Below are 18,435 nucleotides of genomic sequence, written 5' to 3' on the forward strand. Positions count from 1 at the left end.
ACAAAAGGAGAAGAGAAGCATTTTATATATATATATATATATATATATTCTCATACATACACGTGTACGTTACGGCGAGAAAGAGCTCGATTCCGCACCCTTATTCGCGCACGGGTGGCCACTCGGGTTACTCTTTCTCTCGTCCAAAGAGCGACGACGCGACGCTACGGCCAGGGATATTCAGAAAGGCACTCACTCATCCTCAAAGATATCCGAAAATCAAATATACAAAACGAATACGGCGTCGCCGGAGCGTCGCGACTCTTTGCCATCTCGAGAAAACCAGCGGTGTCTCGTTTGTTGCTAACTATCATTTTTACTTTCTTACATAGAATCAATCAGAATATTCCACAACATTTTTAGATATTGTAAATTCGCAAATAAATCGAAACGCTTTCTCTTTTTATCAAGAAAAAGAAATATATAATTTCAGATAAAAAATTTAAAAATTGTTTTGATTGTAAGAGAAATATGAAATGATATGTAAAATGAAAGGCAAGGATATAAATCACTATTTTCTCGTAATTCTACGAGTTATAAATAATCGTCATTTATTAATAATATATTAAAGTAGTTAATATCATGTTAATTAAAAAATATATAATCATCATGGAATCTGAAAGGTATTCCGATTGATTTAAAAAGCAAACCAGATTCAAGTATCATGTACACGAAAAATGTCGAAAGTTCCTCGGTTTCGCGTATGTAACACAGCGGAAATAGTTTACTCTTCCGACTTTTTCCATCAAGTTAAATGTGCGAGTCACGTGCGCGCGAAAAATGACCCTAATCTTAATAATCAGATACAGCTCGGCTGGTTAATATCGTACTGTCATTGCTATATAAGAATTAGGATATCGATCCAACAAATCTTTTGCGTCATGAAACGCTCTGGATACTAAAAAAAAAAAATCAGTATTCAAGAGCTAGTTGCCTTTACTGAATCGCGATCGTGGATCATCGACGACAATCTCAATCTGGAATTATCGTCGAATTAATCGCGAAAATTATTCAAAAAATGCAAAAATCTCCTGTGACGAACAAGAAGTAACAATACAATAAAAGGGATCCAAAATCTTTAAAAAACGTTCCTCTTAAAAATAATCAAGAACTTGTAAAAATGTGTATAAATTCAATTTTCTATTGTTCCTTCTATAAACATACAGTATCATGATTGAAAAATACCAAGATTGTAATATTCACCAGGCTTGTGCGTGCGTTTGCACTCTTATTAATTATTTCTAGTCAATTTGTGCGTGGGAATTGAGTGTAGAGAGAACGAAAGAGAGGGTAGGAGTGTAAACCGATTTGGCACGTTGTTTATCTTCCAGTTGGTTAATACGTTGACGAAATTTGTGAAAATCACGTCTTTTATACAATACAAATAAAAATGTCACCGCGTATTACTTAACAATCGATCGCGCGTGTTAACGTATCAGTTCTGAATACATTAACAAATATCTTTTTTAAGAATATCTCTCTCTCTCTCTCTCCTCTCTCTCTCTCTAATAGAGGATATAAATGTAATCATACCATTAAATTTAATACTGTTCGCTATTGTCACGATACGTTTTGCGATCAATATCTCTAATGTTATCACACTAGGTATTGTGTGAAAAAATAATTATAAATAAAAAACTTTATTGTTGATTAGATTTTATTTTATACGCTAAAAATTATCAATTACGTAATTAGTTGATGGAAAATTTAGTTTCCCCCAACTTGTAAATTAATTAATAGTAAGAAATAAATAAAAAAAAAATATATATATATATTAATATTAATAAAAAAGAAATATACATATATTATTTTTTTGACGCAGATGTCGAATGATCCACGATGTCGATGATTTTTCGAGAGATTATTAATTACGATCTATACAAAAATGACGTACATATTTACGTAATTTCCGGCACATTTACTATCAATATACCTACTAGAAAAGTCGAAAATATTTCAGCGGGAGCGAGTCGCGTTTCTTTTTCGTTTGTTTGTTCAAATTTGTGTCTGCTGCATTAAAAAGGCCCCTTTTTCTAGGAAGGAAAAGTGAAAGATAAATCACAGAAGATTGTATACGCACACGCAGAGAAGACGCATCGCACACTATAGTGCATAGTACACCTAGTACAAAGGATCTCAGGGTTCGCGCAGTGAATAATAATCACCATTTCGAGTAAAAATCAGCTCTCGATTGCATATATAACTGGCATTTTGGCAGTTAACTTTCGTACGTATATAATGTATACATATGTATATATATGTATATATGGCATATATGTGCGTTATCACGGACGTCCGCGTGATAATATATGGCCTCCTCCCCCCTTTATCGTTTTCTAATAATAATATATCGACGACGGCATCCGCCGAGGCGGGCGAAAAAGACACTTTTCCCTGCTTTATACAGAAAACGGAGAACAGCGCGCGCGAGAAATACACGAGGCACACACGTTATTATTAACGTGCGACTGCTGTTTGGTCGGCGCGCGATTCGCGGCCGATTGACTCGAGGAATAATAGCGATATTTGCGTGCGAGTCGTACAAGAGCAAGTGAAGGTAAAATACTTTCGTTTCCACGTATATATGTACATCTGGTATTCGGTGCACTGAATGTAATTCATCGCACGACATCGAATCTGGGACTTTATAATTCAGTGATTTCGAAAAAAATTAATTAGAAATAAAAAAAGGATATGAAGGAAAAAATCTTAGATTCGTAGTAGTGAATAATATCAAGATTGAAAAAAAAAAAAAAAAAAACTTAATATTAGTGTTAAAAAAATTAAGACGCCTTGTTGTTCAAATAGTTGCGTAATTTTTCCAATATATTCCATGTTTTCTTACCTTTGTAATTAATGAAAGATGAGACGTAAATACCGAATAAAATATTCTTACAATTGTCGGAATAACGTGTTTTTCAATCAAAACATCTAGCTAGATTCCGTAAACAGGTCGATCCGCCGTATTTCTGGCGTTTATCATAAATATCCTACGCAGAGGCGAGAATACGGAGTCTGTCACCGGTTATCTATCAAAGTTATCGGCGCGCTATCAGCTCTCTCTCTCTCTCTCTCTCTCTCTCTCTCTTCATGAATCCTCCACGCGATTACAGTCTTTTCTAGGCGCTTGTTAGCAAATTTCATACATTATGTGTACTTGCAACTAACAAAATATACACCCAATGTAGCAGAGAAAAGACTACGTTCCTCGAAGCCATTTCTCAGAGCGGCGCGACATACTTTTCCCCTCTCGCGAAAGATAAACGGACAGCGAGACTCGTCGACCTTCGGATCGGAAGTTTCGTCCCTCCTGGAGCCGTGGCGATCGATGGCTGCCCGCGATCATCCTGCATTCTTATGTAACGCTAGCACGACCCGAAAAATTCTCCCACAAGCACGGAATAATTTTTCTCGAGAATTCACGCGATTAGGCTTTATTACATTATTCTATGACGTTTCGCGAGAGAGCATGCGCAAAGTCAATCGGTAAGAGATTTAAACGTGCTTGGTATTTCTAATTTAGAGATGGGGATGGTTCATATCCCCTGACCTATACCTTTTTGACTTTAATAACATATTATTTGCGCGCGATTCACAGCAATTTCTCGGGACAAGAGTTTTTTTTTTTTCTTTTTGTTTCTGGCTTCGTATTTGAGCAACGACGAATACTCTTAATACTTTCCACTATTAACTTTGGTTTACGATCGTATTTTGTTCGTGTAATTCTATCGCAAAATAAAATCGTAAATTTCTTTTGGAAAATTTACCGTAAAAAAAAAAGAAAAAAAAATAATAATGGAGAGAATACTGACCTGCATTCCTCTCAACAACCTAGATGGCGATTCTCGATCACTGTCTCGATACTCTGAGACTGAAACCAATATCCTGACTTGTTCCTTCAACTAGGAAGGATAAATATTTCACATCATCGTACAATCAATATATCTAGATTTAAAAAAAGCCCGCAAGTTTCTTCCCGAATACATTTAACTCTTGCGAAAAATCCTATTTAAATTTTAGATCCATAAATCTTGAATTCCACAGAGCAGAACATTACACGTTCCAGTTCCACGGTATCGGACTTCTATATATATATATATATATATATATATATATATATATATATATATATATATATATATAACGAACTAGCGAATTTTTTGCCGAAAAATTTCATCTCGGTAGCATCGCAAGATTTATCATCGCGTTTTACAACATCGCGACATCTCAGACGCGACTCGCCCGTCGCTCCTTTCCATTTTCTTCCGTTTTCGACGTTTTTTTTTTTTTTTTTTTTTTTTTATTTCTCTCTTTCTTTCTCGTATACTTTTACCAATCTGTCACCCTCACTCCCCGCGCATCGATATATCATTTGAAAACCGCCGCGTGCTTCCAGCGGGATCGCGGCAGGAACAGTACGCTTCGCTGCCCAACACGCCACCGATAAATTATCAATAGTGCGTTATATACGATTCCGGCGAGCATTGAATCTCTCCTTCGTCGACGTACACGTCGGAAGAGTCTCGTGTGAAACGGATCGGTTCGATCTGCTAACGATCTTTCCGATCGCAGTAAGATCTAGTCTATATCATTCCTTATCTACGTCTCGTCTACGTGTTGGCTATGGGGGGGGGGGGTGGCGGGGCAAGGGGGAAGACGATTGAAATCGTCCCTTCCTCTCTTCGTCTCAACGAGATATGGCCGATTAAGCGATAAGCGATGCGCAAATAATAGCGAGGGCGATTGGTAGCAAGATCGTCGACGATCTGGTGGCGCGATTCGGATCGGTATGGTGAGTTTTCGTCGATGGATCTGAAACGAAGAGAGATATGCATGCATGATATAATCTTGACGACTAATTCAATTTCAATCTTGGCGAAACGAGCCTTTTTTTTTTTTTTTTTTTTTTTTTTTTTAATTTAGCAGCTTGATAAGGAATCGTCTTGTTTATTTCATTATCGTAAATATGCAATCGCAGCTGCCCTCCCCCAGTTTTATGTCACTTGCTTTATCTGGAAATATTTAAATGTCACTCTGCGACACATATTCTCGGATAATAATACATGATTCATGCTTGCAAAAGTATGCACACGGAATTCATTTGATAATGGAATTTGCTGGAAATATATTTTGCAACCGCTTATCCGATAAAATTTTGATTGACAACTGAATTAATTCTTTCTTTGTATTTTTTTTTTTTTTTTTTTTTTTATCAAAAAGGCTCCTTTCCTTTCGTTCGAACTTATGTATTCTCAGACAATATATTCGATATAGGGTAAAAGTGCCAATTATGAGATACTTTTTTTTTTTAAAGCTTATATTTTCTTTAATTGTAATTTTTAACTCAAAAACTTTAAACTTTATGTGGTTTAATAACAAGTATAATACATTCAAGTTTTACCACTAAAAAGCATTAATAGCTCGAATGTGTATTTTATTTGCTACAATAATTTTCTTGGCTTAGAAGAATTTTGTTTTGAAAAAGGTATCCTAATATGAAATAGTAAGGTTTTCTAATATGAGACGGTCTTATATTAGGAAATTAAATGCAGAAAAACACACTTTCAATTAAAAACCGTTTCATTAATTTTTATTACATAAATATAACATCACAGGTACTTTCTATTATTAGTTAAACGATATAGAACTGTACTGCAGAACAGAAAACAAAAACTTTACTTTTTGGTACAAAAAAAAATTATAAAATATTTTTAAGATATTTTGTATATCTATAAAAATCTATAAAATTAAAATAACATATGTTAGAGATTCAAATAAAAATTTGTCTCTCTAACAAAGAGCGCACAAAAATATAGTGCAATATTAACGGTTTTAATATTTCAAAAGAACAACAACAAATAAGTCTTACTTTTGGCATAAAAAAATTATATCTTTCAAATATTTTTTACATCATGCGTCTATAAAATTAAAATAACATATCTTAAAGATTTAAATAAAAATCTATTATCCCAACAAAGAGCACACAAAAAGATATTATAATTAACGTTTTAAATATTTCAAAATAAAAAACCAACAAAAAAAAATAGAAAAAATAGAAATTTACATTTTTGATAATTCATTATTTGTGGGAGAAAAGTCCTAATAAGGTATCTCATATTGCGTTTGTAAAATAATTAGAGGTCTCATATTAGGGACCCCTCTCATAATTGGCTACTTTACCTTACATTGCGAAACCGCCCTGAGAACGAAGCTCCGTCGAATAACGATACGCATTGTATGCAGAAACCATCCGACAATGGAGTTTCACCAGGAATATATCGGCTGGATTATCGAAATGCAAATCAATGCAAGACATATAATACAGTTTACAGGATACAGTACCTGATGTGGTCGGACCCATTCCGGAGCCGGATGCCTCGTCGTCGTCGCGATCGTCATCGTGACCATCCTCGTCGTCGTCAATCTCGCTAGTGTGCTGCCTCCAAACCGGGCTGTCTCCGCTTCCGGAACCGTCCAGAGCCTCGTCGCCCAGGAAGGCACCGGCATCAGGTGACGACGCCAATTGCGTTTGTACCAGCTGTCAGGAGGACACAAAGGACGTCGAATATACAATCAAGTGAATTGTTAGCGCGTAAAATATCCAATAAGTTTTTTTTTTTTTTTTTTCTTAACAAATATTTATATATTTCTAAATTATTTAAAATTATTTTTCGAAATAATTTATATATATTTATAATCTCAAGAGAGGTGCTCGTATTTTATTTTTGAAAACAAATATATATATATATATATATATAAAATTATGTAACTGTCATCAATGAAATATGATTCGTTGCGTGTGATAGTTATAAATTATCTGTTTAACTAGACATAATTGAAATCATCGAGCAAGTAAGATAAAACGTAACAATTTTCTCAAATTAGCTGTTATCATAAAAAAGTCATTCATTCAGCTCAGTTGTATAATCATGAGAGAAATGACGGCGATTAATTTTGTCATTGGTAACTCGTTAAAGTGTCCCATTTACAAAGATCTTTATTAACCCATTTGACTCTAGATATATAAGTAACGTCCAATTAATCACCGTCACTCTCAATTTAAACCTAACTACATCCCGCGCACAATGTGGCGTAGATTTATATTCTGCTAAAATTTGCCGCCAACACAAGCCTTTAATTCCGCGTCCGCTCCATAATCATTACACATTATACAAATCTCACACCTGCCAATAATATCTCTAGCTCTATTTAACGGTTTTCCGACTTATATCGTATAGATATCGCGCCACGTGTTGCGTAGATATATATTATATGTATATACACGGTGGGTATCTCAATCTACCACGTGAATTTTTTTTTACAGTCGTTCTCAAGCATCCGGGAGATTTCGAGGGAATAATTTCGCGAGGTGAAAATTTCATCCCTACAGGATTACGAGATAACGAAACTATTTGAACGAGTCGTTTTTATCGGAGAAAATAGCCGCTCGCGCGACGTAAGCGGCAAAATTGATCGTAACACCGTGTATACATGCGTGTTTCACGACACTCTAATCAGAAGTAAGCGGCCCGATTTCTCGGCACGCGAATTAACATGCGTGTGGGCGCTATGCGTCTGTCCCACACGCGATGGTTGCCAACTTTAACAAGGTTTCCGTCAAAGAATACGAAACGAAGTTGAAAGACGGCAGCTACAACCACAGAATTTTTCTATAAAAAAAAGCGTTATATATTTCGAAATTTATCCCGTGTATATAATCTTCATTTTTAATATTTTCCCGAAATTTATATATGCACTCGATAAATTGACTTCAAACATTAGTTTTTTATACATAATCTTTTATTTATCAATCGTTTCTCGGGAAATATATAAATACAATACTTACACGTCTGTAACCATTTTTTTCTCGAATTAATCATTTTCTATAAAATTATTCGTCGTATAATTACTTCCTAGAATCTTTGAAATCTAAGAAATCTGATTGTATCGATTAGTTTAAAAAAAAAAGTCTTATATATTTAAAAATTTATCCCGTTATATAATCTTAATTTTTAATAATATTTTCCCGAAATTTACATATGCACTCGATAAATTGACTTCAAACATTAGTTTTTTATACATAATCTTTTATTTATCAATCGTTTCTCGGGAAATATATAAATACAATACTTACACGTCTGTAACCATTTTTTTCTCGAATTAATCATTTTCTATAAAATTATTCGTCGTATAATTACTTCCTAGAATCTTTGAAATCTAAGAAATCTGATTGTATCGATTAGTTTAAAAAAAAAAAGTCTTATATATTTAAAAATTTATCCCGTTATATAATCTTAATTTTTAATAATATTTTCCCGAAATTTACATATGCACTCGATAAATTGACTTCAAACATTAGTTTTTTATACATAATCTTTTATTTATCAATCGTTTCTCGGGAAATATATAAATACAATACTTACACGTCTGTAACCATTTTTTTCTCGAATTAATCATTTTCTATAAAATTATTCGTCGTATAATTACTTCCTAGAATCTTTGAAATCTAAGAAATCTGATTGTATCGATTAGTTTAAAAAAAAAAAGTCTTATATATTTAAAAATTTATCCCGTTATATAATCTTAATTTTTAATAATATTTTCCCGAAATTTATATATGCACTCGATAAATTGATTTTAAACATTAGTTTTTTATACATAATCTTTTATTTATCAATCGTTTCTCGGGAAATATATAAATACAATACTTACATGTCCGTAACAATTTTTTTCTCGAATTAATCATTTTCTATAAAATTATTCGTCATAAAATTACTTCCTAGAATCTTTGTAAGAAATTTGATTGTATCGATTAGTTTTGAGCACCCGTATGCATTTTCAGACGAGATCCGTCCACGCAGCGCGACACGTGCCTACTCGGCACACCGTCTGCGATCTCTGCCTGACTATGAATAATTCTAGATTAGACGAGAATTTATGATTCGTCTGGTACGTTCGTCTGGGAGTTACAGGTCACCGAGCAGGTTTTCTAAATCAATGAGTTATTGCGATAAGCGTTACGAATCGTTAAATAAACTGCATGCTGCGCGGTACAATCCAACATGGAAACAAAAAAAATGATATTTTTTTCTCGCATACGTCTCTTTAGGGGGGGGGGGGGTAAAGAGGGATAATAGAATTATCAAAAATGAGAATCTATTTCTTGGTAAAATACACCAAGTAAAACATGTGCCCTGTGCACGTTTTAATTTTCGCGGAAAAATTTAATTTCTAAGAAATATTAAAAAAAAAATGAAATTAATTTAATCAAATCGACCGACATTTCCCATTTTATTAATAATAAGAAAAATTTAATTTCTAAGAAATATTAAAAAAAAATGAAATTAACTCAATTAAATCGACCGACATTTCGCATTTTATTAATAATATAAATAATTATTATTCTAGTTACTTAATTATTTATCAAATATAGTTTTATAATAATTAAGACTGACGTAAAGAAATGTTTTCAGGAAACCTCAGGCAATTTTTTCGAGTCATACGTGACAGGTGTCTTCACCACCGAAAGCTCGGAGAGAAAGGAGGAACGTGACTTTTGCTTCCGCGCTCTTCTCATTCGAGAACGTCGCGGATTCGACGACGATCGACCGCCCGTCGTTTTCGTCGCACGGTATGTTTGAATCGACGAGCGAATGAAAATTGCCGCACGATTTAATCCGGGGGAGACGAATCCACTCAAGACCGAGCGATAAATTACGAAACTTGATGCACTCACCTGATTAATGTGCCTCAATTGGTCAATGAGCGCGCTGATGTTCGTGTTGCCGGCGTAGGTAACCGACGTCGACGATGTCGTCGTTAACGTGATTTCAGGATTGTATCTCTGGGCATTCGGACTGGAATCCACCACGGTTTTCGTGTAACTGAAATCATATACAGAAAATTGCGCGATCGTTACGAGATCGAATTCATTTCGCAAAATTACATCATAAACAGTAAGTGGGATAATCTTGCGGACACGGAAATCTTTTCCTCTTTCTATCTTTTTTTTTTTTTTTTTTTTTTTTTTTACGAATCCAAGCAATCTTCCAGAGTCTCCATTAGACTCGGAATTTAGCACAAAAAATTTAACTAAGGACATGATTAAGGGGTTACACCTAGTCATAAAATTCGAAAAATCGCATTTTTTTTTTTTTTTGTTTTCATAAAGTACACTGTCTCGAAAATATGTGTTTAAAATTTTATGTTGATGCTGGGAAAGGTCGACGAAGGCTTGCGTTCCTTTTGGACGCTGACGCGCTGAAAGCATCATTCTATCTTTTTTACTCATTATACATCAAACAGAGATAGAAGGAAAGAATGCGACGCAGACAAGAACAAGTCGTTGTTTTAGAGGCTATAACTATTGAAGAGGGATTACTTTATGGTATTGGAATAGATGATTCTATGTAAGATTAAAAAAATAATAAGTATCTTACTGTAATTATAACACAAAACTTTAAACGTTACTTTAAGCGTTTTTCAAATCGGTGACCACGATTATGCAAAACCTACTGAATCGATTCTCTTCAAATTTTGTGAACTTATTTCTTATATACTTATGCAGAGACTGGACAAAGGATTTCTTTTTATAGTGTTTTTTTTCCTTTTTTACCAACAAAAAAACAATCCTTTTTTTAAGATGAAAATCAAACTTTTTCTTCAGACATTTTGAAAAAAAAAAAAATAATTTTTTATAAAACCCTTCGTCCAGTCTATAGAATGTATATTTTTCAATTAATAACCGCAAAAAAAGTTTACTTTAGATGAGCCAATTCCAAACTACAGTGGTCACCGCAAAGCACCAAAAAAAAAGACCCATCGGGAGAGCGGCCATAATTCAAAAATATTTTGAAATTTTTAAAAATATAAATACACTAAAATTAAGTCCAAATATTGTATTATGAAATAAAAAATAATTAAAAACACCATTTTTCCTGCATTATGACTAGGTGTAACCCCTTAATTTAAATAAAAGAAAAATAAATGTTAAAAAGAAAAAAATAATTTTATACTTTATAGGAAAAATAATCACAAGTTATAGACTATCGTTTAGATGGCCAATATTATTTCGATATCATGCGTTGCTTCTATCTTTATTTATACGATAAATCAAGCATGATATAATCATGTATATTCATTAGAAACTTAATCAGATGTAATATTTCGACGAATAATTAAATTAAAGCGCTTTTAATAACAGTGGCAATTTCTCATCCGAGACCAACAAACTTTTCATCAAATGTAGAACTAAAAATTATAGTCCTCGCGAGTAATCTAAACGCATGTCGGTGTACTCTTTTCATCAGCACGTTCGCAGAAATAGCGACGTGAGAAACATCGATACACGTCGCATTTATAAGCGCGGTTATCTTCCGCGCTTCTATCTTCATTAATACAGCAGGGTGCTGACCGACAAAACAGACAAATCGCACACATTTCGCGGAATGACTCCTTCCGTTTTCGATCGCTACGCGATTAAGCGCCTATGAATCAATGAACCGGGAACATGTATGTCCGCGAATAGTCCAGAGGCCAGCAATACTTCATTATCACTTCACGCGAAGAGAGAGAGAGAGAGAGAGAGAGAGAGAGAGAGAGAGAGAGAGAGAGAGAGAGAAAGAGCGGCTATATTTATCATTATATTACATTTATTATTGCGATAGATAACTATCGTGATACGTGCGTTACAAGATAACGCATAGAAAATGATATGATAATTAATTCATCTGGTATATGCTTGAGCGACATTATTATCACCATTATTTTTATTATCTCGATATCGCCTCATATATATTTATATAACTTTTCTCTCTTTTATTTATACTCTATATCTCTCTAAAGATCTCCGTTACTTCATTTTTCATCTATTTTGTTTCGCTATTATTTCCGCCATCCGCTGTGAAAAATAATACATGAAGCGCCAAACAGGCGTTCCCCGAGTATTCAAGCACAGCGGTGGTAGATATAGTTGAAATTGAAATATCGCCAAAGTCGGAGATTCCCGAGTCGTCTCTCGGTGCTCCTGAATACCAGCCATTCACCGAACGAGCTTCTTCGAGAGGGAGAGATCGGCCCTTCGCCCCTCTTTCATCCCTCTCGCCACCGAGCACATGTCGCGCGCCTCAGTTTTCCTGCACCATCATCTTCCAGCGATTTTCCTTCCTCCTCCCGCTCCTCTTCCGCTAAATCGCACCCTGCGGCGACTCCCATATTTTCTATTAAAGTTTTATACAAGGTGCGCAAGTTTTCTTTATACATGTAAACTCTTGGGTCAATTCGTGGTGTTTGCAATTTTGAAGATGCGAAATACGATCGTGATTATCAAATTATTACTTATTTAGAGAGAGAGAGAGAGACGACAGAGACGAGACATGGCGTCCCGTTCTCTTTCGCACCCCACCTGTCGTTCCTTTCTCCTCTCTCTCTCTCTCTCTCTCTCTCTCTCTCTCTCTCTCTCTCTCTCTCTCTCTTTCTGCTCGAGTACCTCATCATCCCTAACGAGTACAATCCGATCTTCGATCTCGATGGCGCAGAGACGAGGAACCGGATAAAACGGACCGACAAAAACTGGTTCTCGAGCATCAAATGCGAAAACTACTCAGGCGAAAACTGTATTTCCACCTCGATGCACGTGTACAAGATATTTGCTAATTGACGTCGCAACCGAAAAAGAAACAAGAAGGAAAAAAAACCGGAAATAAAGTGGATAATTCTTCGTCAGGAGTATATTATACTTTACATGTTTCGAATGAATTTAGTTCCAGAAAATAATCTTGTCCCTTGATGCTCGACACTTTTGATCGACGCTTTTGTAATTAAAGCTGAAATTAAGCTTGCATTCAAACAGAGTTTGCCCGAGAGAGAAAGGAGTTGAATAAAGGGCATAAAGGCTTAAAACTCAATTCATGAAAGCTTTGATTTTCAATACGCTCATAACTTGGAAGCTCTTTTAAAACTCTCGACTCTCCTTTCTCGCGGAGGAACGCTCGCTGCAAATTGGTCAAAGAATCTGTGAATGAATGAAAGGGGGAACATTCTCTTTATATCCCGTATATAGGTGGTTCAGCTAAAAGCGTATATGCTCGCATCGATTTGCAGCTCGGCCGAGAGATGGAACGTGCTTTGGGGCAGATTAATATTTCAATGCCGGGAAAGAGCGCCGTTAGAGATGCCACCATTATTCACCGCGAATTCCAAAGGCATCCACGTGTAGAAGCTATATCATCAGCGTATACGTGATATGAGACATTAGAAAATTTGGTACCTTGTTTTTCATTTTAGCGGACAAAAAACAAATCATTTCTAGTATTTATATTTTTTAATACGTCTTTGAATATATTGCTAAATCAAATTAATAATTGTGTTTATTTCATTGTTTTACATTAACCCTCAAAAACTGACCACGTCCGTTCGCGCCATTTTTAATCTATTGTTTTTAAAAAAATATTAATAAAATCTCGAAGTTGGAAACTTATCCAAAAAAAAGTTTGTGTCAAAAGGGACTTGAAACTGAAAGGACAATTTAAACGGTTCATTCAGTGCAAAGTACTGACGAATCTAAATCTGAAGCGGACACAAATGACCCACGTATTCGTTTTATGTATATTAAATAAGAAAGGCTGAATAAGTAAATTTTTTAAAAAATATTGTTTTTTGCTGTTAATCGTTTTTTTTACAAAAATAAGTTATAAATTTACAGTGATAATCTCCCTAAGAAAGAAACAAATTGCTTTAATTTCTATTGTGTTTATTTATTTTCATACTAAAAGTATGTTTTTTGTTAATGATAACGAGCAACAAACAGGTTAGGTGTATGTATTAATCAATTTTTATACTGTAGATTGTAATGTAATTACATTTTGTTTTCACTTTTTTCCAATAAATTACCTAAAGATTAAAAAAAAATTTCCTCAGAAAAAAACACATTTTCTTATACCTGAAAATTACCCATTTTCGATCATTCAAATAATTATATTTTTTTAAAGCCGTGGACATATAATATTTTTTTTCGTAAACTTTAAACTTTGAACTAAAAATTCCTGAAAGCCTCTTTGTTCAAAATTATTTTTTCAAATTTTTATTGATTTTTATATAAAACATCTAGGTTTCCAAATCTTGATCTAACAAAGAACAAAAATATAGTATTTAAAAATATTTTTTCTTTAACTCTACTACATAAACTTTTCGTTTAAACTTAAAGGAAAATGTATAAATGAAAAAAAAAATTTTTTTAAGTAATTTTAGAGTACAAAAATTAATTCGGACTCCAGTTACCCACGCGTTCAGGATTACGGTGCCAAAAAAACGTGTTCAGTTTCCGGGTTAAGTAATTGTTATTCAGATAATTGATACGATATTAATATTTTATACTTTTGCATTCCTTGCGAAAAAGGATGGTCAAGTTTTTTTTGTAGAAGAAACTAAAGAACTATGAATCGTATAAAATATAAATAAAAATGGAATTTAGATTAATTCATCTCTCTTTGTCGAGTAGCATTTAATTTAACATTAATATTTTCGCAAAATTCAATAACGCGAACGAAATAGTAATTTTATAAAAGACCAATCCAATCAAGATAAGAGTGTCGTAAGTAACGAAGAATAGCTTCGTTTTAAAATCGCCTTAACTAAGCTTATTTCATGTAAGAAGAAGCGCTTTCGTAATTGAGCGAATGAACAACAAGAAGTTTGCTCGATTATCGCGGTTCGTTGATCACATTGAAGCGCTAAACTAAAGCAACTAAATTAATCGCGGCTAGTCTTCTTAATAGCCGGATACAACGTGTTCTCACGATTGTTAGCAGATACGTCCGATCGTTCGTTGAGGGAATTACAACTTGACAGGAAAGAAAGCCGGATGTGTGTCGTGAGTGAGAAAGAAAAATAAAGATTATTATTTATAATTTAGATAAATGTATAAAAAAATTAATTTTGACGTTGCGTCATTAAATAAGAAAAGGAAACAGTTATTTATTAATTTTGTGATGCGCTTTACAATTAAATTGTAAGGTGAAATTAAAAATCTTTACTTTCTATTCGAGACAGAATCCATTGGAAATCAAATCAAGTTTATCGTCGAAGCCGGATCCTCGGCTTACTTTTGAAAGAGGAGCATTTTTATTGAACGTCCTTGCGACAAATGGACCGAGTAGGCTCTCTATGAATGATTCTGCTATTCGTGCATGTTGCTGCACTAGAACATTGATATTCCAGCGGATGCTATCTCTAGAAGTCTTGGCGCATATACCGTCATCCGTTGGCATCACATTGCGAATGCATTATTTATAACATATATCGTCCGCGCAATTCGTTCCCATTCGAACGATGTATCGGATAAACATATGCTAATATATCGCCCGTGGTGTCCAACGTCAACCGAGCGTGTCGATGAAGCTGCAACTAAATTAGAAGTACGATCATATCGTTGATATGCGCGTGATACGCGTCGATGACGCACTGTGCGTGAGCATTTCTTACAAAGTCTTATTAAAAAAATAATAAAAAAGATAAAAAATGACTTTACACAATCAAAATAAATCATCGCGAAAAATCGCCATGTTTTAAAAAATGTTATATTCAATCTTTTCATTAAATCTTTTTATATTTAATCTCTTTTATTTATGAATAAAAATAAATATATATTAAAATATACACATTGTGTGATAATAAATAACAGATACATATAAAAAAAAAAAAAAAAAAAATAAATAATTTTTCTCCACTTAATTAACGCGTAGAAGCCTGCAATATTTTACAATTCATAATTGTGACGGTAAATGGATGAAATGCATAAATAAAAACGTAGTTTTGTCCGAAAAACGAATAAATATGAAACTTTTTATAATTTTACCGGGAGAGAGAGAGAGAGAGAGAGACAAAAACTACATTAATAACTAACGGATTACCGGCACAGTCTCCCCGACTACTCTACAAAATAAAAAGGACAATTAATAAATATTGTTTCGGGCTCATCTCGACTTAATTATAAAGTTTAATCTTCTCGCGAACCATGTCTTTCACTAATAATATTACTTGACTTTTTCTGTCGCACGTAATTGGCATAACATACACGGTCCAATTAAATCCCATCGTCCCGAGGCACTCGCTTGTTTGTCAGCGATCTTTCCTCGCGGCACAGGACGAGAAATAGAGATCGATGAATATGCGCGTGAGCGCTCGGCGCATCGTCATCCCGTCGTCAGTCGCGGAGGAGAGGTGTCGCGGGGGCAGAGCGAGAGAGGGGGAAGGGGAAGGGGGATTTCGCGATGTTAGATTGTACGTGCGTATGTATTCGTCTCGTCGATGATCCAGTCATCGTCGGGGAACTCGCTTTCCGAAGCGAGTACGTGATTGCCGGTGGCCGGTGGCCGGTGGCCGGCGACCGGCGACCGGCCCTCGCTTAGCGCGCGTCGCGAAGCTAAAAGCGGGGCGAGAGGCGAGGGGCGAGGGGTGAGGGACGAGGGGCGAGACGAGGCGCTCTTTCCGGCCGTATCGGGCACAGACGATATACGGTTTCACAGCTCGCGATTCAGATATCAGGTTCCGCGGTTCATCACGTCGCCGTCGATCGAATCGACACGGAGCGCGTGAAGCGTGGGACGCGCTTTCATAACGGAATTAATCGGATTAAACGTTCCTGCGTTTATTTAACGGACGCGCGTACCGCGTGCTTTACGCCCGCTCGCCGCAGGTATTTTAACGATGACATATCGAATTATCGCCAATTATGCGCAATTATTCCGAACGAAGAATATCATTGGCCGAATAATGAAGAATTTACCTCGCCATATGTCATGTTAAATCTGTATTTTCAAAAGTAAAGGCGATATAGAAAAGTTGTTTTGTCGTATACAGGGTATTTCTAAACACGTGCGAAAAATTTCAGGGGAAGATTTTCTGAATAATTTATCGAAAAAAGTACATATACGCTATAATGTCCTAAATGACGTAGTTTTCGAATTACGGGACATTTCCGGATAAAAAATAAGATTTCAGAAATTATATTATTTTGACAAAAACAGAATTAAACAAAATTATAGAAATTGGTGGAAATTACTACCTTCAGTCATGGTACATGAATCTGTTTTTTTTTTATTGATTGAGTATGTTAAAAAATACCAATCTTTAATTTTTTAACTCGAGTATAAATGAAGGATTTAAAACCCAAAATAAAAATCCAAGGCGTTCAATTCTGAAAACCGAGGGGGTCAAAGACCCCCTGCCTTATTTCGATATTTTTAAAACATCCTGTATTTCGAAAATAATGTCATTTAAGACACTGATATATGAAACCTGTCTTCAAGAATTACCTCCGAATTTTTTCGCACATCCTACACGTATGTATTTTATAATCTTTGTATTTAAAAAAAAAATACTTTAGCGGTGCCAAGACGCTTTAAAAATCCCTCCAACGCTCGCCCCTTAATTGTCTCGCGCAAAATCAAGGCTAACGAGGACTAATCTCACGCATTGCGGCGAAATGTGACTCGTTGAAGCGATCAACTCTCAAGAGCGGCACTCAAGCGGCAGCAAAGCGACGAGAAATAGCAGGGCGGATGATCTTGCGACATCGTGACCTCGTGGCTGAGATGTTTGGCTGGCTGCGTCGTTCAGCCGACGCATCGCGGACCGCGCCACGTACATATACACACACACACACACACACACACACACACACACACACACACACACACACACACACACACACACACACAAGGATGTAAACCTGTGTTGTACATTGTCCGTACAGTATCCGCACTCACACGGGTGCCGTCAGGTACCCGGCGACGCTGCGGCGCCCGTTTGCTCTCGTTGCCAGACTCTTTGGCGGCTTGGCGTCCTACAGGCTACGCCGCCGTTTCCTCTCTTCGTCACCCTTACCTCCTCATCATTCTTTTCCTCTTAGCATCGATCTCTCTCGCGGCTATCTCCCTTTTCGTATACCGTTTCCAACGACATCGTCTTCGCGTAGATGTCTCGCGTTCGAAGAACACAGCCAAGTTTTTTATTTTTTCTTTAAATTTTCACGCCTCTCTTTTCACTAAAATTTACAAAGATGATTGTCATCGAGCGATGAAAAAATTACTTTGAATTACACTTTGCGTGATTTTTGTTTAACTGAAAATTCAAATTATGTTAATTCTTTTAATACGACACCCGTTTCTTCACCCGTATCATTTCTTTATGCAAATCTGTTTATTGAAAAATATGAAAAACGTGCGCGCACTTTTTCAACGGTGATTTCAAAACAGCATGTTTATTCAAATCATCGTTGAACGTGTGACGTATGTGCGTGATGATCGTCAGACCAAGAAAGAGCACGATTAAAATTCATTATTGCATCTCAATTAATTGAATTCATATACCCGCGTGTAATGTCCAAGGTTAATTAAATTCGGCATTACGTAACATAAATTCATTCCGGGCGGCCCC

General features: G+C 35.4%; 1 protein-coding gene across 1 annotated transcript in view; it reads right to left on the reverse strand.

Annotated features, from left to right (window-relative positions):
- Nucleotides 1-4,277: 4,277 nt before the first annotated feature.
- Dally (division abnormally delayed protein) overlaps nt 4,278-18,435 on the reverse strand; it is a 51,902-nt gene continuing 37,744 nt past the window's right edge. The window contains exons 6-8 of the mRNA XM_072910776.1: nt 9,737-9,884; nt 6,343-6,538; nt 4,278-4,812 (exon numbers count right to left, since the gene is read on the reverse strand). Coding sequence (XP_072766877.1) covers nt 4,706-4,812; nt 6,343-6,538; nt 9,737-9,884 — 451 coding nt within the window. The 3' untranslated portion in view covers nt 4,278-4,705. The remainder of the gene's footprint in view (nt 4,813-6,342; nt 6,539-9,736; nt 9,885-18,435) is intronic.

The sequence above is a fragment of the Anoplolepis gracilipes genome, chromosome 2 (assembly GCF_047496725.1).
Source record: "Anoplolepis gracilipes chromosome 2, ASM4749672v1, whole genome shotgun sequence".
NCBI classification, from domain to species: Eukaryota; Metazoa; Arthropoda; class Insecta; order Hymenoptera; family Formicidae; genus Anoplolepis; species Anoplolepis gracilipes.